A 24,686-nucleotide genomic window follows, 5' to 3' on the forward strand; every position below is an offset into this window, starting at 1 on the left:
ACATCCTGCGCATGCTACGTAAGATCTTCCGGTGGATCCCCACCGAGACCAGGAAAACAGTCACCCAGGCCCTCGTCACCAGTCGACTGGACTACGGCAACGCCCTCTACGCCGGTACCACCGCCAAGCTCCAGAAGAGACTCCAGCGGATCCAGAACGCCTCGGCGAGACTCATCCTCGACGTCCCCAGACGAACTCACATCTCCAGACACCTGAGAGACCTGCACTGGCTCCCGATCAACAAAAGAATCACCTTCCGGCTCCTCACCCACGCACACAAAGCCCTACACAACCAAGGCCCGACCTACCTCAACAGCCGCCTCAACTTCTACGCTCCCAAACGCCACCTCCGCTCGACCAGTCTCGCCCTCGCAGCCGTCCCCCGCATCCACAGAGCGACTACAGGAGGTAGATCCTTCTCCCACCTGGCCGCCAAGACTTGGAACGCCCTCCCCACCGAACTACGCCTGACCCAAGACCACCTCTCCTTCAGGAAGAAGCTCAAGACCTGGCTGTTCGAGCAGTAGCGGACCCCCCCCCCCCCAGCGCCTTGAGACCCTCCGGGTGAGTAGTGCGCTTTATAAATGCCTTTGATTGATTGATTGATTGATTGATTATTATGGGACATCAGGCTCTTCTCTAGTTCATCAGCAGCAACCAGGATTGTTGGAGCAGCACCCACATACACAGGAACTCATTCTGCCATTTGACCGCTGCACCTTGGCACATGATGACTGAAGTTCTGAAGGTATTATATTTTCTGGTGCAAAAATGCTGGTGTGAGGCCCGATGGAGCAAGGACGATCCTGGTCATGTTATCTCCTTGCAGAAGTCTATAACTGTAGCAGGATTTTTCATGTGGAAATTCTTTGCTTGGGTAAAAAGTATCAGACAGACTTTGATCTTGTGTGCCACAGGCATTATTCTACTGTGCTTCCAGCATTCCAAATATATAAACACTGTCCTAAGAGGGGGGTGTCGAGGAGCTGTCGTGAAAATAGAAGGTCCTGTACTAATGCTCCTAAGAAAGTCGTTATCCACAAAATGATATCAGTTCCTAAAAGAGACATAAAGAGGAACTCTACAACCTATTATGGGTGTGAGTGAATATGTTGGTCTATGTTGGTCTCCAGATGATGGTTGAGTGTGCTTGATGTGGAGGTAAATCTCCCATCGGTTCTTTTGCCCTCACACACCCTTGCGGGTGTAAAGCATCATCATTGGGCAGTGCTCCTCGTGGGGGTGGCGCTGCAGTCCCTCACGGGCCCCACAAGAGGGCTCTTTAGTGGAGATCTTTTCAGGAGGTGCCGCACTTGTGCATGTGGGTGTGTGGGCCAAGTGAATCAGTGAATGTGAGGTTAAAATTACCTATCGGTACCCAGATTAATTTAATGAAGGGTCCTTTCGGTAAATTAAAATGTTTTGTGGGTTTGGAGACTCATTAAGCAAATAAAGGGAGGGATAAGTGTATTCCCACTGCTCTCAAACCATGAAAAGGTGTGTAATGTTTAGAAGTGAGTGCTGGTCGACATGTTTCGCGCAGCCATTGGTTACCTAATGGATCCCTGCTTTCTCCTTTTGTTAATGCTTTTCTATCTCTCAGTTTTTCTTTCTCTAGTATTTTTCACCCATGCTTTCTCCCTTGCTTACTTTTCTCCTCCGGTTCTCTTTCCCCTAATTCCTCCATTTGCTGCCTTTGTCTCTCTTTCTCTGAATTACTCGGGTGATGTAAGTAAGCCCCCAATAATAATTGCTGGTACCCTCCACCTGCAATCATCAGCACACATTAAGCACTGAACCTTTTTCCTCACACTTTGCCTCTCTCCCCGCCACCCTGACTCACCCGTCATCTTTTCTCTCCATTGTAAACCTCATTCCAGTCACCTCTCGCCCCTAGTCTACCCTTCTCACCTCCAACCCCATAGTTTTGTAGTTAGGACTTGTTCCCTCTAAATCACACACAACGCAAATGTGCCAGGCCTGGAAGTCCTGGATTATTTAGTCAGCTTTGCATTAGTATCTGACCACACAGTGGTTGATCGGAAACACGCCCTCTCTCCCTACAGACTCTTCTTCAGCAGAAAGTGCAAAGATCCAGAGTGAGACTTTTAGAAAATTCCTTCTCATTCCCCCACGTCATACAGTTTGCACAGCATTGCCATGTGCTGTGAAGCGCAGAGCCCCCTCCTGACACACTGAATTGCCTGCAGCAAGGGCTCCTGGCGAGATTTCAAAGCCTGGCCACAGCACACATCCTCAATTCAGCCCCTTTCCCTCTGCAAGCTAATATAACATGTTTATCCCTATTTAAAAATGTGCATATTTCTCAACCATGCACTAATAAGAGATGGGTCTGGGGGTTGCAAGTGACCACAGTGAAAATACTCAGATTTTACGTAGAATTGCAGATCGTGGGTCTATAGATATGCGACTCTGAAACGTTGAACCAAATCCTATAGAATTTTAGTTGATACATTTGGAAAAAATGTTTTGACATGCATCATTTGGCTGTATTAAAAAACAAAAGTCTACAAGGAGAAGCCACTTCTGCAACCACCTCAATCTTCTGTCAAACCTACTTTGGAAAACTGAGCTATCTGCCTCGCCAATCACTCCTAGAGAGATTGCGGTTTCCATTTTACTCACAAACATAAACCCATACCATTTACTAATAGCTGCTCGTTTATTAATAACTTTACTAAGAACATGAAGCAGAATTAATATTACAACTGAGCAATTTCTTTGGATCTAAACAATGTCAAACTTCGACAAAGATTACCAATCGCCATCTGTGTCGGCAGAAGATCTATGAGAAAAAGAAGAATGCCCTGATTAAGAAAACCACAGTCAACCAGGACCACAATTTGTTCTTTCTGACTAAGGAGAACCATAACGAAAATCTCATCAAGAATGTCATGATCTTGATAATGTTGCATCAACCATAACCCTAGCTCCAAGCTCAACTCTAACTCTTCAACATCAGCTCTTATCGTAAAACTTACCTTAACCGTAAAACGACCATAACCCACCTCTGACTCTAACAATGTCCTAGTTATTGCCTTTACTCACTTTCACTAACCATAAACTAATCATCTCACTAATCCTAACCTTATCTCTAGCCCTCGCCAAAACCCTATCCCTAACATTAACCGTTAACCTTACCCGATCTTTTAACCTAGCCCTTACCATTACACACCACCCCTTTTCCTCCTAGTTGTGATCCTGTCTCTCACCACTGCCCACATTCAATTACCGTAAACTAGCTCCAAATTAAACACAAACACTTCCATAAATTCTGTTTGCCTGCTTTCACTAACCATAAACTAACACAATCACAATTTCAAAACTTATCTCAAACCATCACCAAAACCCTGCCCTTAACATTAACCACTGAACTATGCCTATCCCGTCTTCTAGCCCTTACCATGATGCTAACTTGTGCCCTTCTAGCCTTGACCCTGTCTCTCACCACTACCCACTTTAAGTTACCATAAAAATAAACTAACACCATAATAAACTACACCCCTGACCCTTACCTACACTTTGTCCCCTTGCCTGTTTTCACTTACCATAACTTTACCGTTATCGCTTACCCTAACCCTTAACCGGGGCCGTGAGAATTAGGCAGCAATAGACGGCCACATGTTTGTTGTAGCTTGACTAAACTATATGGCAAGAAAGGCATAATGTAGCACATTCTGTGGCAATATTATTTCACTCTTTTGCCATTTTAACAATCATTGTATGAAGTCTGGACAAATGTTTTATCGCAGTAGTTTAATACACCAGAAGCCAGGCCAATGGTTGTGATCCTCAGCACATAAAACTGAGATATAGAAGTGCAGGTACCCACTATTCCAGACTAGTTACTATTGAAAAGTGCAGAACTGTCCAATTAAAAATAGAGCACAGTGCTGAAAAGGTCTGATGCTCTCACACTAAACGTACTGTATAGTGCTGAGAAGTGCTGGCACTCCCACTTTCTACTTAAAAATAAAAAGTGCAGGCACTCAATGCCTGTCCATTAAAACACTGGTTACCCCTAGCACTTTGACAGGAAAGGAGCTGTAGTAACATTGCACACGGCACACTACAGCTCGTTGAGGGAGAGGACTGCACTAAGAGTGCATGCCGCATTCATGGAAATCGGTGCTGTACGGGGCGGGAGGTGTACAGCACTCCTTTACATCAGTACATGGAAAGGGGCGCATAGAAATAGTACAACCTGCACTCCCGTCATCGTAGAGTGGGGATGAGCTGCACTAGCAGTCTGCACAGCACCCATATACATCCTGCAGCACTCCCATAAATCATTACGTGAGAAGAGGCTGTAGTAAAACACCGCACTATACATGCTTTGGGGTTGGTGGAGTGTACACACATTACACAGCAATCCTATAAGTCGCAAAGATGCCTGGCCCGTCTTACACATCACTCATAAATGTGTGAGGTGCATTGTCCCTGCTACACAGCACTCGCATAAATCTGCAAGGTGCGTGGGTGGCCTGTGTTTTACAGCACTCCTCGGATCACTGGAGTGGGGCGCAGCCAGAGCCGGCCTTTAGTATGACAGCGCCCTGGTCGAGACAAATGTGGCGCCCCTGCTGATGGGAGTGAATAAAGTGAGGCAGCGGGGGGCCCGCTTGGTGATTGGCGGTCAGTCGCTTTCTGAGCAGTGAATGGCATCTAAACACAACTATCCGCGCACCTCCCACAGTTCACCTAAATCACCCATAGTTTACCTGGGTCAGGCTGAGGAGGGTGTCGTTGGTGTGTGTCAGCAGGGGTGAAGGCAGGACAGGGAAAGGGGCTAATGGGCTGTTAAAATATCCTCTACGGTATGAATACAACTACTTTAAACTGAAAGAAGCGAGCGCGCAGGGAAATCAAGGCTGGAGAAAGGTGGGCGGGACGCTGCTGTTTGCATAACCTTAATGCACACAGCTCCGCGCGCCCCTTTGAAGATTGGCGCCAAGGAAGGGTCCACCGCTCCCAACCCAGAAGCAGGCCCCGGGCGCCTCCTAGATGTGACTTTATACAGCACACCTATGAATCAGTGAAGATCGTTGCCCGTGTTACGCACCTGCCCGATAAATCAATGAGGTGCTGTGCACAGTTTGCACGTCACCCCTATAAACTAATGAGGTGTAGTGCCTCTTTTGCACGACTCCCCTAAAATCAGCGGAGTGCTCTGTGTTTGTGTGCATTGATCGTGATACATATCACTCCTATAAATCAGTGAGGTAGATTGGCCATGTTACATCACTGATCACGCCGATAAATCAGCGAGGTGCACTTCCCGCGCAGCACTCCCATCGATCACGGAGGTGCACTGCCCCCACAGCACTCCTATAGACCCTGCTTGCACTGTCCCTACAGCACTCCTTTAGACCCTGAAGTGCACTGCCTCCACAGCACCCCTATAGATGCTAGGGTGCACTGCGCCCACAGCACTCCTGTAGATCCTGCTATGCACTGTCCCCACAGCACTCCTTTAGACCCTGAGGTGCACTGCCCCACAGCACCCCTATAGATCCTGCTATGCACTGTCCCCACAGCACTCCTTTAGACCCTGAGGTGCACTGCCCCACAGCACCCCTATAGATCCTGCTATGCACTGTCCCCACAGCACTCCTTTAGACCCTGAGGTGCACTGCCCCCCACAGCACCCCTATAGATCCTGCTATGCACTGTCCCCACAGCACTCCTTTAGACCCTGAGGTGCACTGCCCCCACAGCACCCCTATAGACCCTGAGGTGCACTGCCCCACAGCACCCCTATAGATCCTGAGGTGCACTGCCCCCACAGCACTCCTGTAGATCCTGCTATGCACTGTCCCCACAGCACCCCTGTAGATCCTGCTATGCACTGTCTCCACAGCACTCCTTTAGACCCTGAGGTGCACTGCACCCACAGCACCCCTATAGATCCTGAGGTGCACTGTCCCCCACAGCACTCCTGTAGATCCTGCTATGCACTGTCCCCACAGCACTCCTTTAGACCCTGAGGTGCACTGCCCCCACAGCACCCCTATAGATCCTGAGGTGCACTGCCCCCACAGCACTCCTGTAGATTAGTGAGGTGCACTGCCCCCACAGCACTCCTATAGATCCTACGGTGCACTGCCTCCACAGCACTCCTATAGATCCTGCGGTGCACTGCCCCACAGCACTCCTGTAGATCAGTCCAGTGCCTTGCCCGTGTTGCACATCGCTCTGACAGAGCACCATTCCTGATTAGGTGACTATTATACTGCACTCCTGTATAACACTGAGGAAGGAATATGCACCGCACTCTTATATATATATCACTGTCTGCCGGCACTGCCAGTGTTACACTGAACCCGGCTGCATCGGTGAGAAGCTGGCGTCGCCGTGCTCCGTGGGCGCAGATACGGCGCACTGAAAACCCTCCTTGGGCACTTGAACTGAGCACCTCCGAGGTCTGTTCCCGGTAGAGGTCTCTCTGGCTTCCGGTTAGAGGTGTTGACAGTGCTGGTGTTGCGCAGCCCCTGCTGATCTTGTTTTTCTCCTCCTCTGCCATGAATCTTGGGCTTGTTTTTGTTCGTTCCTTTCTTCCTTCGTTATCCCTTCCTGTTCTTTCCCCCACCTCGGCACTCCACCCCGCCCAATGGCCATGCCCCATGAGGCTGGCATCCCTCCAGCCATGTAACGATCACGCCGCTCGTGGCCAATCACCGAGCAGATGGGCGGAGCCTCTGCTGCCCATAAGAAGAGGCGGCTGGACATCTGTGTGGCAGAGCAGTATGGAACCCTCAGAAATGCACTGACAACTTGAACCCTACCTCCACCACCACCACACCCGCATCACCAACCAGGGAGACGCCACCACCAGAATCGCTTGCTCGGATTCCGCACAGGTAAATGCTGCTCCCAGGTGGCGACACTACCTGTTCCAGGTAGCTTGCATCATTCCTCTGCTCACGCGATACCATTCAAGGCGCAAGGAATAGACTGTTAGTGCCGGTGTTATGCATCATTATGTCTGCATCTGCTTAAGCTATATGCTACTTCTTTTCGTGCATGTTTCTGTTTTCTTATGCAGTTTACGAACTAGAGTCCAATTGTACCAATTAAAGCGTCCATGGGTAGAATTCCTTTTTAATTATGTGTGTTTTGCCCTAGGATGATGTAAGCATTAAATGCCCCCACCTTTTAAGCACGGTAGGAGTAAACAAGTGCTCCTTTGTGTCGGAGGGGCTGCTGTTCTACATACAGTCTGCCTTTTGCAAAGTGGAGCGCCCCCACCCACCCCAGGGCCCCAGCCTTTCAGGGGGCCTATGATTGACCCAGCTCTGTTCTACAGAGACTTGCCCGGATGTCCTTAAATAGTTATTAAACAGATTGTTCAAATGCCGTTTTCCTTTCATCGATTTTTAATGTGGGTGATATATTTGCACATTTTGGCGGCACTCGCTGTGTTTACGTTTCCTGCAACATCCATACAAATATCCACGTACATAAAAACAGGAATTTACACATGAGAAATGGGAGGGCGCAACAGAGATTATTTGCAGTAATATTGGCGAACTGCTGTTGTGATATAATATTGAAAACATACCTCGTACCATCCATGAATATTATATGTAGTAACCATTTAGAATTTGGAGGAGTGTGCCTGTGCACTGCCAGTGACCTGGCTAAAGAGGGCATGAAAGAGCTGAAATTGGATCATACATTCAAAGCTATTCTGAACAGGGCCCGCCAAAATATTTTTGGCACAGGGCCCCTGAAATCCTTAAGATGTCCCTGCTTTTGCATAGGGTAGAACATAATGGGCAGTGGAAGCAGTACTTGGAATGGCAGAAACGAGTTAATTAGCCTGTTTAAAAAAAATATGTATAGCGCCCCGGTTAGGTTTTGCCACATTGCGGCGCTGCATATGAGTGTAAAATACAATTTCTCGGAGGTGGAAGAAGGCAGGCCTTGCGACATACTGGAGGATATGTTTTCTTCACTCTGGGCTACGGGTTCAAAGTGGGGCCCCGTGTACAGGAGGGGGGGGGGGGGGGGGTCTTGCACTGCTCTGCGGCTTCGTCCGTGGTCCCTTTAGTTATATGCTTGTCTTGTTGTAATGTTGGTCAATGGTCTGTAAAGAAATCCGGAACCAAAGAGACTTCTGTTCACTGGTACACACCGGTCTCAAGAACATTGTAGAGCTGACAAATGCCGGTGTATTATTATTCAATGTTTTATAGCTAGCTTTGTCTGCTTTTAAGAGATGACGCGTCATATTGGCCAGAGCGATGTAGCAAGCACTGTATAAGACGCAACGTCATGGCGTTATGTAAGTTTATGTAACCCAGTCATCACTGTCCCATTCATTCCCGCCCACTAGCTTTGTAACCAGGACGCAGCCTCTGACCTTATGCACCGCCTTCTTGCTGCGGAGTGTTTCTGGTCCAAATAGTTATTTTTGAAATGTATACATTTAAATTTTAGAAAGCTGTGCACAGGTTACGGCCCTATGGCCTATAGGGGGTGCTGGAGCCTCCCGGGATACTCAGTGCTGTAAATGAGTCGCACGGTCAGACCTCGGCACTTGTTTTTGTTGCGAGAGACAGTACCGGTGCCTTCCAGTAGGGAGCAGCAATGAGACGGAATGCACCTATACTCTTTTCAGCAAGCAGAACTACTTTAGTTAGAGGGAATTCATGGTACTTCTCAGCAAACATACAGTGAATGCTTTCAGCCGGAGAGTACAGCAGACCTGCACTACTCTCAGTGGGAGCGTACCTGCACTCCTCAGCAGGCCTGCACTACTCTCAGTGGGAGCGTACCTGCACTCCTCAGCAGACCTGCACTACTCTCAGTGGGAGCGTACCTGCACTCCTCAGCAGACCTGCACTACTTTCAGTGGGAGCGTACCTGCACTCCTCAGCAGACCTGCACTACTCTCAGCGGGAGAGTAACTGCACTTTTCAGCAGACCTGCAATACACTCAGTGGGAGAGTAACTGCACTTCTCAGCAGACCTGCAATGCTTTAAGCACAAAAGCCCTTCTCAGCAGGCCAGCAGTACTTTCAGTGGGAGTGTACTTGCACTTCTGATGCAGACCTGCCATGCTTTCAGCCAGAGAACCTGCACTTCTCAGTAAACCTGCAGTACTTTCAGTTGGAGTGTAACTGCACTTCTCAGCAGACCTGCAATGCTTTCAGCACAAAAGCATTTCTAAGGAGACTTGCAATGCTTTCAGCACAAGCACTTCTCAGCAGACTTGCAATGCTTTCAGCACAAGCACTTCTCAGCAGACCTGCAATGCTTTCAGCACAAAAGCACTTCTCAGCTGACTTGCAATGCTTTCAGCACAAGCACTTCTCAGCAGACCTGCAATGCTTTCAGCACAAAAGCACTTCTCAGCTGACCTGCAATGCTTGGAGCTCGAAAGCACTTCTCAGCAGACCTGCAATGCTTGGAGCTCGAAAGCACTTCTCAGCTGACCTGCAATGCTTGGAGCTCGAAAGCACTTCTCAGCTGACCTGCAATGCTTGGAGCTCGAAAGCACTTCTCAGCAGACCTGCAATGCTTGGAGCTCGAAAGCACTTCTCAGCAGACCTGCAATGCTTGGAGCTCGAAAGCACTTCTCAGCTGACCTGCAATGCTTGGAGCTCGAAAGCACTTCTCAGCTGACCTGCAATGCTTGGAGCTCGAAAGCACTTCTCAGCAGACCTGCAATGCTTGGAGCTCGAAAGCACTTCTCAGCAGACCTGCAATGCTTTCAGAGGGAGGATGCCTTCATTTCTCGGAGGAGACACTGATTAGCAGGGAGCACAGCGTGCCCTGTCACCCCAGCATTTCCCCGGTGCTCTGCTGGCTAGGACGGTGCTTGCGGAGCTCCACGGGGTGCCGCGGTGCAAACATAACCCCGCCCCTTTGTGCAGTCACTTTTCTTGCACAGTACATACCAAACTCACTGGGGCGTTCTCACTGTTTCCTGCGGTGTGTGTGATCTTGGTGTTTGTGAAAGGTTTAAAAGAGAACATCGACCCGGATACAGGGAAAGCTCTGGCACAAACACCCTGTCCCCTCCCTCCGCACAGGACGCAGGGTTCCAGCACGCAGCGTCCAGGTGTTCTGCACTGCTGACAGCTTGTAGGGAAATGCACCTTTTTTTAAAACTTAGCTGGGCTGTTCGAACCGAGGGGCGCGCATATATTTTGTGTTTTAAATCACAATTTCTAACTCGTAGTTTCAGTGTCTAAAAAGGCAACAAACAAAAGGTTTAGAGATACTCTCATTATAGCGCACCCTCTCCCAGTGCGTCAATCCGCCACCAGGCGTTTGCTTTTTGTTATTATACCTCACTGTGCCCATTTATTGGCCACCCATTTCAAGGTAGGCTCGCCTCTCTCCTTTCAAACCAGAATGAATGGCCCTCGTCTTATCACTCTGAGAAGAATGAAAGGCTAAACCCGCCGGCGTTTTATGCTTCGCCTTCTGCAGGCGCCAGGGCATCAACGAAGGGACATATTAAACCGAGGGGCTCTATTTAGGTTATCTAGCGGGAAGAAACAAGGTGGGATCTTGGAAACGGAGAAGATAATGGGTGGAGGGACGGGGCGTGTGTGTTTGTTTATGAGGGCGAGCAGGGGATCCCTCGCTAGAAAATGGTGGCATGTTGCGAAAGAAGCGGGTGTAGCATACCTGTGTGGGAAATAACGGCTTTGTTTCGATACTGAGGTGCAGTCTCCTGATAGAGGGGTGCACTTTTCACGGTTTCCCTTATGTTTGCATCTTCACATTTTACTCCCGGTCCCGAACCCCGTCATGTTTGGGGGCGAGTAACAGAGAGGCATGGGGGTACCGGCCGTGGTAAGTCTCGTGTAGTTAGCTCTCTTCTGATTTTAATGCCGATCCCACATCGTACTGAAATGTGAACATGTTTTCTAAAAAAAAAAATACCCCGTAGGAGCGGTGCCATTTTAATGCCCATCGCAGAGGTAGCTACACAACTCCCTAAATCTTCTATTGGAAACTGAAACAGTCGGATACCCTTTAAAGTGGCACCGGTAGATGCTGCTCATGGTAGCATTGGCAGGGGTGCCAGGAGAGGGGCTGGCATGAGCTCCATGACACTTTGAACGGCTTGAATCGATGCGCAGAAGCCCTCGAAACGGCGCTTTGCAATCACCGAGCAACATTCCATTCCGCTGTGCTTGGCTCGTCTGGTTTCCTTTGGTCCATTTGAGCATCGCATATAGACAGCGCCATCTTCTTCGGGTCACTCACAGCTGTAGGAGCTTTGCAGAGCTGGAGGTGTGTGTGTGTGTGTGTGTGTCGGGGTGGGGTGGAGGAGTGATAACATGGTGAGGTGGGGGCAACAGGGGACCTTTCTAGCCTTCTAACTTTGTGCTTCCGCCGTACTCTAGGGAACATTGTTGGCTCCGACGACTCGCTCTAATCAACTGCGTACCCAGGTGTGTGGCCTGTACCCTGCACCTCTGAGATCCCCTGCATCTTAACGTTTGCTGCACCCCCCGCCTCCCCACCCCCCAGCTCTCTGGAGCTACATATAATAGCTAGGGTTGGACTTAGCCTGCCCCAGCGCCTCTTGGTTCTGTGACTTCACCTATTAAAACTACTTGTGGGATTGCACTTTTAAGTCCCAATGCCCCCATATTTCGATTTTGTAGTCCGTACCTGCCACATCTAGTGGTAGCGTGACCCTCTGGAGCCCTTTGTAACCTGATTCCGAGAGCTGGACCTGCCAGGACCTGTCACCTGGATTCCTACTGGCTGCACTGGTTCCACAAGCAAAGCTGGGGTGGCCAGTCTGCTTGCTTGCCCAGAGGCAATGTTTACTATTGGATGTCTGAGGCCTTCCTGACTTACTTAACACATACCTGCTCTTCCTGTCTGGAAGTATTTCTAGTAATACCAGTAGGAAGGTGCCCGAGTGACGTGGGTTAATGTGCACTTTTAATACCATCTGCAGCACTGAATCCATTCGCCCGACCCCGCCTCTTAGACGGCTGCAATTTACTCCCAGATCAAGTCCCAGCGCGTACCTAGGATTCCTTCTCCAGGAGGGCCTCGTCCTGTCCTTCCCCTTCCTTCATCATAGGCCGCTCCAGCCCTGCCGGCTCGTTACCTCTACTGCCCCGCACACTCGCAGGCCAGGCACCGGGAAGCTGACTCCTCAGTCTCTCTCGCAGTCACTCCCATGGCCCCAGGAAACGCGTTCACTTCTCTCAAGGACCTCTGGCTCTCGCCTCCCCCACAGAGATTCTCCCACAAGGCGGGGCGCCTCCTGCTCTTAGGGTGCCTCAGTCTCTCCCGCCTTTAACACTCACTGTCAGGCCGAGTACCACAGAGCCGACTTACCCTGCACAGTTGTGCCCGGTCATACCCAGGTTGCTCAGTGGGCAGACCAATAAGCAGTCTTGAAAGGCTTTGCTTGCATTGCAGTGAGACCCTGGGATCTATGCAGGGCCGGCGCTAGGCCTGGGCGGCTGCCCAGGGCCTTACACTCAAACGATGTCCCCCTAGAGGCGAGTGCCTATGAAAGACAGACAGGGCTTGGAATGGAAAAGCCACCATGACTTGGGTGCCAAAAAGATTTAAAACTACACGCCCTTTCACTCTGTGGCCTCTTTATGAGGCTGCAGTCCAAGCCCATTCCCTCTTATGCCTCTCATGAGGCTGCACTCCAAAAACATGGTCAGAGCATTGGAGATGACATGCAAGCCTTTTCTGTTGTTGTGCCTGTTATCTGTCTAAGCTTTGTTGCACATTGTGTGAGTTTACTTTGTATTTTTGCAGTGTAAGGTTTGCTATCGTTCATGCTACAAAATATTGACAGCGCTCCTGTCTTTCACCCACAGGACCCTCCATCTTGAAACATGGCGTTGTCTGTGAGTTCCAAGCTGAGCAAGGCCGTCAAGCAGATGTACCTGGATCTCCCACAGGGGGAAAAGGTGCAGGCCATGTACATCTGGATCGACGGTAGTGGCGAAGGACTGCGCTGCAAGACCAAGACCCTGGACTGCGAGCCCAAGACCATTGCAGGTGAGGCCACAACCGCTACTGATCCCTCCTAGGAGGCAAGCTGGTGTTTATCAGGTCAACAGAACGACAGGAGCATACTACCCCTGAAGGCTTGGGAGCAAATGGTTCATGGTCTTGTCTCCAGCCAGTTTCCTCGGGGCGCACTAATAGCAATTCGCTGGCTGACCTTTCTTTTTCTATCCTTGGCCTAGATCTCCCAGAGTGGAACTTCGACGGCTCAAGCACTGACCAGTCCGAAGGCTCCAACAGTGACATGTTCCTTCTTCCTGTTGCCATGTTCCGAGACCCCTTTCGCAAGGACCCCAACAAGCTGATCCTATGTGAAGTCTTGAAATACAACCACACGCTAGCAGGTAGGTGACGGCATACTCAGGAGGGGGTGCCTGGTCTAAAGCCTCTCCTTGACTCTTCTGTAGCGCCTGGAGATGAAACTGTGGAGAATTGGCTGCGAGGTGGTGGGGCTGCAGTTATGCTTAGTGTGGAGGTCATGGGACCCTTAGATTGGGACAGGGCTGGGTACCACACCCAACATACATCTTGAAACAATTGGGGCACCACCCCTACATGTGCAACACTGAATCATATCGCTCAACCTCAACTGTGGTGCATATAATCACAGTCCACTGGCTGAACAATGATCAGCAAACCATCCAGCTGAAAACACTGAAAAATAAAATTCCTTTGGTTGAACCATCCACACACAAGACACTGCAAAGATCTTTACCAAGGTCTAATCCATTTTACCTTCACATTAACTTACACAAAGTGCGTCAAAACACTGAACACACTCTACTAACCATACACAATTAAACATTCTCAAACAAATGATACCCCATGAACCATACAGAAGGGCACCCAGGGCAAGAAAGCACTATTGTACCATGCTAATTTTAGTTGGCGCTACAGAAGTGCCAATAAAATATCATAACTTGAAACATTATAGTATCTTAATGTAACCGTGAGTGTAATGCTCACGGAAACATGGCTAAATGATTCCTTGCATTCCATTCTGGATATTTTAATCCCCCCACTTATGGCACCATTAGATTAGACCACTTCGGTTGTTAGTGGAGGGGGGGTGGTTTAGCCTGTATATACAGATCCTCTCTCTGTGAAACAGTCATACACTAGATCTTTGCCCTCTTGCGTATATCTCAACATTGATAATCTCCAACAGCTCAAAGTGCTCCCTCCACACGTTTTATCACCTACCAGGTGAAAATCGCACATTCATTAAACAGGTCATGGAGGTTACGTCTCCAGGTTTCCCCTGGAGACGTAACATTAACTGGAATGATTCCAATGACCCGTTCATGAACAGTCTCAAATCCTTCCTCCCGGACTTCGACCTCATCCAAGCTTGTAACAGCCTGACACATAAGAAAGGTGCCACCCTAAACCTAATCTTGCAAATGAGAACACCTTACAGGTTGATTCTACTCTCCCGTGCAATTGGACTGATCACCACTGCATCACCTTCTTCTTAAACATAAAGGCAATCACTACCAAGGGCCAACCAAAGAAAGCCTAACACTGGATCTGTGACACCCGCAACGTTAACTCACTCTCTATTTCATCTCTTAGTAACTTGAACCTGCTCCCAATATCCACCATGACCGATGCCCACGATCTCACTGACCACAATATCAATTCCATGTCCAAAATTATGGACACCCTCGCCCCTAAACAACTAAAAAGAATCCCTTTTAAACGTTCCAACCCCCGGTTCATTTGTAATCTGAACAAAGAGTGACAACACCTCAGATGTGCAGAAAGTGCATGGAGACACTCCCCCCTCCATGGCCAGCCTCCTATCCCTATGTCAAATACGCAGCACCTGCAATAGGAACTCTAAAGCAACGTTCTTCCAAAATCAATTAGACACAGCATCCAATCAACCGAAAATATTGTTCAAAATTATCAGAACCAATCGACCTTTTAAAACGATCCCACTTCCACCAAAGCACTTCCTAACTGTAAAACCTTTGCTGCCTTCTTTGCTGAGAACCTCACAAACCACCAACGGAATCCAGATTGCTTTTGAACTACTTCTACACAACTCCCTCCTAACCCTGCCCCATTTGATCTTCACGCATGCCCAATAAATCCCCTCATCCCACCCAAAAATAACGCCACCTGGTCTAGCTTCAAGACCTTTGATGAGACTGACACTCTAAATCGATTAACCTCCTTGAAATACTCAAACCACTTCAATGATTCCCTCCCTTCCAAGCTCCTAAATGAGCCCATTCACCTTGTACTCCCACTATGGACTACGATAATTAATACCTACCTCACACAAGGCCCCTTACCCTACTGCCTCAAAAGTGGCCAGGTCACCCCTATCCTAAAGAAACCCAACTCCGAGGAATCCGATCGCAACAATTACCGCCCCATCTCCAGCACCCCTACTTTGGCCAAACTCTTAGCTTCACTTCACTATCACATTGAACAATTCCAATTCCTTGACCACTGTCAATGGCTTCCCATAACTGCCATGGTCCACATTGTCGAAAATGGCCTATGCTCACTCGACCAGAATTAATCTTGCCTCCTGATCCTTCTGAATCTGTCAGTTGCCTTCGAAACCATCAACAATGCTATCCTTCTCGCCCTAATTGAACATAGGATGGGCCTCTCCAGCACTGTGCTAAAATAATTCTCCTCTTTTGTAAACAACACATCTCAGTGCACGGTATTCAATAACACTCTTTCCAATCGGTCTCCCTTATCCCTGGGCATTCCTCAATTCTCTATCTTCTCCCTGACGCTGCTTAACCCGTACATGGAGCCCCTAACTGAAATCCTCAAACTCTCCCACATCTCTTACCACATGTATACTGACGACAGTCAACTGTAAATGAAAATAGCCTCCTTTGAGAACATCCACACCCACAACGATACCCTAACAAAAAAGCTACATTGACTGACCCTTAACCACCTCAAGCTTATTGCCCTTAAAAACTGAATTCCTACTCATCACTCCTCCACTCCCATAGTCAACTGGAATCCTCTTCTCACTGCCTTGAATTGCACCCGCGCATCATTGATTTTGCCAAATCCTTAGGTATAACCTTTGGAAAAAGACCTCTCCATTCAAAAACACATCAGCACTATAACCAGAGGGGCTAACCATCAGTTGCATATTCTTAGGAGACTAAAACCTTTCCTCCCGCAGCAGACCTCGCAACTGCGGTTCATGCACTTGTTCTATCGAAATTAGACCATGGGAACACTACCCTGGTGGTCCTCCCGAAAACCTAACTTGCACCACTGAATGCTACAGTGAATGCTACAGTGAATGGAGCAGCTATGCTCATCACAGGATCAAAAAGGAGTGATGAGATCACCCCCAACGTCCTTGCTCTGAAATGGCGACCACTCTATGCCATAATTCACTTCAAAATTGCTCTCATGACCCACAAAGTGCTGCGCCACAGTACCCCCCTTCAACCTAGAAACTGACCCTATCTGGTGGAAACAGATCCCCCAGAAGCTTGAGCTCCTCACTTCTTAAGCCTAAAAAAAGAACATACAATCGATCCTTTCCCAGAAATGGCCAGAAAATTGGGAACTATCTCTCCTGAGATCAGATGAAATCCATCCACATTAATCTTCAGGAAAACATATTTCCAACAAATTTCTCTCACACTGAGGACTTTTTTACTTGTTTCTGACTCATATGTAAGTATCCGCAAGCCTATATTTCACCTGCCTCTTATTATTGCTCCAGAATATATTTTAGGCCTGGACCTATGCTATACTAATGTGGCCCTCTCCCAGATTTCATTATCACATGTGTGTGTATAAATCTAATGTTTTTATATTGCCTTCTATTCCCTTTCTTGTTCCTTTGCACAGTTTATGTAAAGTGCTGTCACCTTAATGTGTCATGTTTGTGCTATAAAAAAACTCCAAATAACTGAATAGACTGTGGCCCCGATCTCAATCCCTGGCTTTATGCAAGCCTCCCTTCTTTCCACGGTCAATAGTCTGCGGCTGATGGTCAACAAGAACTATATCCGGGTGGGTGTGGGAGGACCCGCTTACTGGAGGATGCACAGTTCTTCTATTCCCTTTGAAAATGTAAGAACCATCTCTTTTCTTTCAGAGACAAATCTCAGAAATAGCTGCAAAAAGATCATGGACATGGTGACGAATGAGCATCCCTGGTTCGGTATGGAACAAGAGTACACACTTCTGGGAACCGACGGGCATCCTTTTGGCTGGCCATCCAATGGCTTCCCAGGACCCCAGGGTAAGAATCCTGGATGGGAGGGGGAATGGAGAACATATGTTCAGGTCATGGAGAGCATAGGTTCAGTTCTGTGGGACAGGGGTGCCATCAGGGGAGGGCACACTAGAGTCACTCATTCTTCGTGCTGCAGAGGTCTTATTTCTGGACATGGAAGATTCAATTAATCCAATGCCGAGGCCAATATCCCTGGGGCTTCTTGCATTCGTTTCTTTCAGTAGAGGCGCTTTATTGAGTCATGGTCATATGAAGCGCTGAAAGGTTTGCCCTCTAGATCACCACAGGGAGTGATATTCGAGAAGTCTGAGGTTGACAGAGGGGACAAGGCATGTAGGAGACTAGCTCCGCGTTAGTAGGCCGTCCATGTATGTAGACTGGGGAATAAATAAAGAAAATAGATTTTAACCGCCTTTGTGTGCCAGCTCCTTCATCTCCACTGCAGGGAAATTTGAGTCATCATGTGAGATACTCGTCAATAGTGATCGGTACCGTGCATTAATTTCTCAGAAAGTACATGGAAATGATTATGTTATTATCATTACCAGCATTTATGTGCACAGCTACCTCAGGCGAGGTGTCCCGGCGCTGGGGGCCGTCGGGAAGATTAAGAGAGCTATTGCCCAGAGTCACATGGTGCTGGGCTAACCTGCCGCAGGCCCCGGGGAACAACGTGAGCCCCCGTGTTCCGGAGTCGGCTGCCCTGGCCGCTGCGCCACACCTCTTCCCTTTCCCTATGATCATGGTAGACTCCACCCCCCGTCAACGCTAATAAACATTTGTTCATAAAAACAATATGCTTTGTGAAGCCCAACCTCTAGATGGCGGAAGAATGCACAGCATGTGAATCTAGATTAGTTGGAAGATGCAAAATTATTGTTGCTCAAGCTGAGCCTGAACTCAGGGTCCAAGGTGGACCAGGTCACTGCCACGTATGCTGCATTGTCAAAAAATTAACACGGGACCCAAGTGAAAAAAGGTTCAAAATGCTTCAGGCTTGCAGGCCATGGATTATGATCCTTTCAGTTCATGCTTTATCCCCACTGCCAGAACATCCCAGTAGGCACGCCCTGAACTTGTGTATCTGGGCCACAGATATCTACCTACTCTGCAATACTTACATCGTTTTTAGTGAAGGTATATGAAGAGGGGGAGGGAATTGTGTACAGAACAATCCCCCCAACAGAGGTGTCTCCCATAGATATTGAGGACTTGTGTCCTCTGCACCATAGAACAGCCACCGACCTGTTTCGCCTCTTTGGATCTTATTCAGTCAGTAACTTTAGGGGCACAGGGTCTCCTAGAGGGCATACCTCCTTATTGTTCTCCACAAACTGCAAAGGCTCACACATGTTAAACCATGGATGTGTGCAGCAGTGTGCTCTGACCTTTTAGGCTGTTTCTCCTGTGTCCGAAATAGCAAGAAACCTCACTATCCTTTTAAAGAATTGACAACCATGTTAATTTGTGGCTGGTTTGAGGCAAGATATGGCGATTAATCTCTTGGGGTTCTTTTTGGCAAATTATTTCATGCTTGTTGATTTGCTGCAGCTAACACTTCTGAAACTGTTGTTGTGATTGCCTTCATTTGTTTTGTTTCGCTAAGGTTGTGTGTATTTTGTGCGACACTCTTACTCATTTTGGATAGTAGTTACTACTTAGAAATAACCTACTTTCTTGTGTACAGGCTTGCGTGTGTGTAGGAAGATGAACTTAATCATCATATATATCCTATCCTATCATAAATAGGTTTTATTTTAGACAGGGTTTCTTTGCAAAACTGCACAGCCCAGATCTAGGTTTCATGAGTGAAATGCTTCTAGAATGACACACAGGGCCTGGTTTAGATCTCTGCAGAAGTCTTACTCTGTCACAACGGTGAAGGATATCCTGTTTGCCGAAATATAAATCTCATAGGCTATAAGGGGATTTAGATTTCGGGTCGAAATCAGGCCCATAGTTAGCTTGTTCTGCTAGAGCGGCTAATGGCTTTGCACAGAGCAAGGATGTTCCTCAAGTGCAGAGGGGAAGCCACAGGAGTGAGCTAGGAATTCCTGGTCATGCTGTGGTCCTGTAGGAGTGGGTGATGCCCAGAGACTTCCCTAACTTGTGCTGTTGCATTTTTTTTTATCCATCTCTGCAGGACCATACTACTGCGGTGTTGGGGCAGACAAGGCCTACGGCAGGGATATTGTAGAGGCTCACTACCGTGCCTGCCTGTACGCCGGGGTGAAGATCGCAGGAACAAATGCCGAAGTCATGCCAGCACAGGTGAGCAGCTCTATGAGAGTCGTTTGTCATAGGGCGCAGGCTGGACTAGGTGGGGGCCGGTTTTGGAGCACCGGGGGCCAGTTTTGTTACTGGGGGTCGGTTTTGCGGTATCAGCCTCCTGTAAAAAGTGCTGCAGTAGTGTTTCCCACCAGTATTGCCCTAAGGAGCTCTGTTAGTACTTACACTCTGGTGTAGAAGCCCTCACTACTGGTCCCAGAGCGCACTGCAGTAGGAGCTCACATTGCTGGAATCCAGTTGGTGCCAGAGGGCACTACTGAGGAAGCTCACATTCCTGGACTCCTGAGTCTGCTGGAGAAGCTCATAGAGGAACTCTACTAGCACTGACCCTCTTCTGCGGGGGCTCACACTGCTGGGGTCCTTTAGGTCCCAGAGGGCACTGCTGAGGAAGCTCACACTGCGAGAGTCCTGTAGCACTGACACTCTTCTGCAGGAGCTGAATCTGCTGGGGTCCTTTAGGTCCAGAGTGCACTGCTGAGGAAGCTCACACTGCGAGAGTCCTGTAGCACTGACACTCTTCTGCAGGAGCTGAATCTGCTGGGGTCCTTTAGGTCCAGAGTGCACTGCTGAGGAAGCTCACACTGCGAGAGTCCTGTAGCACTGACACTCTTCTGCAGGAGCTCACACTGCAGGGTGCTTTATGTCCCAGAGGGCACTGCTGGAGAAGCTCACACTGCGAGAGTCCTTTAGCACTAACACTTTTTCTGCAGCAGCTGAATCTGCTGGGGTCTTCAGGTCCAGAGGGCGCTGCTGAGGAAGCTCACACTGCTGGAGTCCTATAGCACTGGCAGGCTTCTGGAAAAGCTCAGGGAAGAACTCTACTAGCACTGACACTCTTCTGCAGGAGCTCACGCTGCTGGGGTGCTTTATGTCCCAGAGGGCACTGCTGGAGAAGCTCACACTGCTTGAGAGTCCTGTAGCCCTGACACTCTTCTGCAGCAGCTGAATCTGCTGGGGTCTTCAGTTCCAGTGGGCACTGCTGAAGAAGCTCACACTGCTGGAGTCCTGTAGCACTGACACTCTTCTGCAGGAGCTCACACTGCTGGGGTGCTTTATGTCCCAGAGGGCACTTCTGGAGAAGCTCACACTGTGAGAGTCCTGTAGCACTGTTACTCTTCTGTAGCAGCTGAATCTGCTGGGGTCCTTTAGGTCCAGCGGGCACTGCTGAGGAAGCTCACTGCTGGAGTCCTGTAGCACTGACAGTCTGCTGGAGAAGCTCGCAGTACTGGGAACCCATAGCACTGGCAGGGCAGTGGTGGAGGGTCACACACTTCTCTTGTCGCAGTTCGTGATGGGGAGCAGCTCACATCAGCTGGCCTCAGCGCGAGCAGTGGTTGACAGGTCTGAGTAGGTGGAGTGACCGAGTGTTTGTTGTGTTTTTTCTTTGTAGTGGGAGTTCCAAGTTGGCCCCTGCGAAGGAATCGATATGGGAGATCACCTCTGGATGGCACGCTTTATTCTGCACCGAGTGTGTGAAGACTTTGGCATTCTCGTTTCCTTTGACCCCAAGCCCATCTCCGGCAACTGGAATGGAGCAGGGTGCCACACGAACTTCAGCACCCAAGCCATGAGGGATGAAGGCGGGCTCAAGTAAGTGCCAACCTGCACCTGGGCAAGAGGGGTTGCATTCTCAACTCAAACACATATTAGCCACATGCAGAACAAGCCCGAGAGAGTCTGTAGGCCTCTGGTTGGGCTTCTATGAACCCTTTGAATAAGAGGCTGTGCCAAGCTAATTTTAATGCAAGAGAAAAGTGACAAAGCGGCAGGACATGAGCAAGCTTCAAATAGATGCCTGTTGTACTAATCTTAAAATGACCTAACGTAAGAACACTGGGTTGCTGACATGAGCAGATAAAACCACGTAATCGGGGCTATAAAACACCATAGTCAGTTGCAAGTCAATACATATTTAACCCATTTGTCTGTTTGTATTTTTTATCAACTTGTAAGTAGCAGTGTAACCAACATGCATGATTTAATTACATAATTATAATTTTGAGCTTTACTGAAGAAAAATCAATAATCGAAGAGACGTTTTAAGGCATGGGCAAAGTGAGCAATCGCCCAGGGCCCCCACCTTCCAAGGACCCCTCTGGGAAAATGAACTTCCTCTCTAGCTCACATCTGCCTATTCCTCCATTTTAGCTTTTAACATATTATGCAATATTGTTTGGCATCATGGAGGCTGAAATATCAGAAAACAGATAACAAAACACAAAACTGTTCTGGACAGGGGCACCTAAAGTGTGACTTGCCCAAGGCCCCTAAATCCCAAAGATGACCCTGAATAAGCGTTGGAAACATAATTTTTGCAATATTAATGATTAAATCATTGTATGGGCAGGATGATGTTTGGGGGTAAGGTTGTTGAGTAGGCTAACAGTACAGGGTAAGGTCAAGGTGGGGTTTGGTCTGTGACTCAGGGACAGATGGGTTACTCCAGGGCGACTAAGTGAGTGAGTAAGCACTCAGCTGAACACAATCAGGCCATAAGTGTTCAAATCCGGGTTGTGTAATGTTACAAATTCTCTAAAATATACTCGGAGTGGGGGTCTTTGTCCCACCTCGTGCAAGTGTCTGTTAGGTGTCTGATGCCATCTTTCAGGAAGTACTTCCTATAAAATGCATGAGGGAGCATGAAGGACTATTTTACATCTGAAAAGTACTCTCATTCATCACACTTTGTCACAGACACTTCTTTATCTCCTATGTGTATTTTATGGAAAGTACTCCTTATTTGCTACTTTTTCCCCAATATTGGCAAAACCTGTAAGCCTGGCTGTAATGCGAGAAACGTCAAATACTTGTGTTTACTTGTGTTGCCAATGTAAAGCCAGACCTACTGGCTTTGCCGGTGCTTGTGGTTTAAGTTTATGAGTTATTGGTTGCGTTTAAGATTAGGGCCTGGTAAGGGACAGGAAAAGTGTTTCCCCTATAATTTATAATAATTGCATCATGGAACTGTCAATGCAACATGACAAGCATTTTTCCTCCCCGTAATCACTTTTTCATAAATGTATTTCTTTATTGTTGCATTACCCCCATACACAAATAAAAAAGACCATAATAGGAAGTAACGGGAGTAGAAAACACTATCTGAAAAAACGAGTGATTTTGTTAGCTAATGTTGTGAGGGAAAGGACCATAGAGCCTTGGAGGGAGAGACTGCCAGCTGTAAAGAAAAGGGGAAAGGTACTGCACAAAACACCAGAGAGATCCTGGTGGCATGTCATTTGTTAGCCAAATTTATCAAGCTGCCTGTTAACCCTATACCATCACTGATTTTGCTCGCATTTTTTTTAGGGTAATAGAGGAGTCGATAGAAAGACTGGCCAAACGTCACGAGTACCACATCCGCAGCTATGACCCTAATGGGGGGTCCGACAATGCCAGACGTCTCACCGGCTTCCACGAGACCTCCAACATTCATGAGTTTTCCGCCGGAGTAGCCAACCGCGGTGCCAGCATCCGCATCCCAAGAGCTGTGGGCCAAGAAAAAAAAGGTTACTTTGAGGACCGCCGCCCATCGGCCAACTGTGACCCATACCCCGTGACCGAGGCGCTGATCCGCACTTGTGTCCTGAAAGAAACCGGAGACCAGGTTGTGGAATACAAGAACTAAGAAAATTGCACCTCAGACACCCAGTTCAAAGTCACTTTTCCCCTCATTCAACCTCTCGTTGAACAATGTCTTATCTACCTGAGGGGGAAAGTGAGAAACATAATTGGAAATTTGTCAATGGGGTCCTAGCAAACGGGATGGGGAGCTACATTTGAGGAAGCTGCAAAGAAAGGAAACAAACCACTGACCTTTCCACTTCCGGTTTAGTGAGGTGAATTCCTGCACCTATTTGTGACCACACTTTAAGCCCAGATGAAGCCCACGTTCTATCGTAAGATTCTCTAGGGGACACCTCCCTCCCCCGCTGCTGTTTTCCCACCCCCTCCTGCACACAATCTATGGGCACTAATTCTGGAGCCAGCAAAGGGCGCCCATGGAATAGGAGGGAGGGACAGGGGAGGGAAGAGACTGTAGAACGGCCAGCTTCATGGGTAGACCCAAGGTGGAGGGTAAAGCAGGAATTGCCAGTGCATTGAAGAAGCGTAACCACTTCTACTCCTTTTTTTTTTTTTTGTGGGTGGGTCATCTCTTATTTGCCCTTTTGGCATGAGGTGAACGGATAAGGGGTGAAAAATTGTCACTAAGACATTTGAAGAAAAAACAATAAAGCATAAGAAATGTCTAAGGGGGGCACACTAGGACCAAGTCTTCATGGTGACACTTTCAGGCCCTTGACCGTTTCGGTGACAGACCCTCTTTCTAACAAAACAGCTCCGTAGTATTTTTATATTTATATGTAAAACAAGAGTCAAAAGATTATATATATATATGTACGAAAGCAAAAAACTATTAGTTCCGACGGGTGCTAGAAAGTTAAGGAGGACATGGGTTGGGCAACAGTCATCAGTGGAGGCTACAGTCGTCTCACAGTCTTGTCTCTTCTCGAGTGAGCATTTGGATCTGTTATTGCTTTTTTTTTTTTTTTTAGGAGAATATCCTGGGACTAGGAAGGGTTTTACCTCCCTTGGCCACCCTGTTCGATCATCCCATTGTGGGTTGTTTTGTGTTGCGGCAGCCCCTTGGGGTGCAATCTGTGCATGTACTGTATGCCCTGGCGAGGTCATCACCCAGTGTCTCTCCTGTGAGTAGGATGCCTTCAATTAGGGGGCAATAAGGCGGGTCTCTTAAATATGTCTGTGTTGGGTTTTCAAAAGTTCTACACATACTACCTAGACAGCTCAGTTCAAGGTACAAGGGGCTTCCTTCTGAATTGTTTTGATTCAAAATAGATTCTTTTTATAATAAAACAATTTCCACACACTATCCAGGCTCCTGTGATGTTAATGGTGGGAAGAGGAATAGGAGGAGAGATTTTGCAGGACATTTTCATATTTATGATGATTCCATGGACTTCCAGTGTTATTTGAGCATTTCCATCCAGCACCTTGTGATTTAAGGGGAAGGTGCATTCCCAGTTGAAGCCTTCAAAGTCTCAGTGCCATAGGGTCTCAAGCTACATGTCACCCGTGAAGTCCATCGAGTCAAAATACC

The 24,686-nt window shown here is 48.2% G+C and overlaps 1 protein-coding gene across 1 annotated transcript; it reads left to right on the top strand.

Annotated features, from left to right (window-relative positions):
• Positions 1-6,744: 6,744 nt before the first annotated feature.
• On the top strand, positions 6,745-24,458 carry GLUL (glutamate-ammonia ligase). Its single transcript, XM_085601755.1, has 7 exons — positions 6,745-6,881; positions 12,846-13,029; positions 13,221-13,382; positions 17,141-17,287; positions 19,425-19,552; positions 20,961-21,160; positions 22,877-24,458. The coding sequence occupies exons 2-7, from the start codon at positions 12,864-12,866 to the stop codon at positions 23,193-23,195; spliced, it is 1,122 nt and encodes a 373-aa protein (XP_085457881.1). The 5' UTR covers positions 6,745-6,881; positions 12,846-12,863; the 3' UTR covers positions 23,196-24,458.
• Positions 24,459-24,686: the final 228 nt, after the last annotated feature.

Source organism: Triturus cristatus, chromosome 4_2 (genome assembly GCF_964204655.1).
Source record: "Triturus cristatus chromosome 4_2, aTriCri1.1, whole genome shotgun sequence".
Classification (NCBI taxonomy): Eukaryota; Metazoa; Chordata; class Amphibia; order Caudata; family Salamandridae; genus Triturus; species Triturus cristatus.

What these genes read in the sequence shown, in the direction of transcription:
- GLUL (XM_085601755.1), top strand. Translation starts at nt 12,864, where the DNA reads ATGGCGTTGTCTGTGAGTTCCAAGCTGAGCAAGGCCGTCAAGCAGATG. An exon ending in CCGAAGTCATGCCAGCACAG is followed by an intron (nt 19,553 to 20,960) that starts GTGAGCAGCTCT and finishes TTTTCTTTGTAG; the next exon opens with TGGGAGTTCCAAGTTGGCCC. An exon ending in AGGGATGAAGGCGGGCTCAA is followed by an intron (nt 21,161 to 22,876) that starts GTAAGTGCCAAC and finishes CATTTTTTTTAG; the next exon opens with GGTAATAGAGGAGTCGATAG.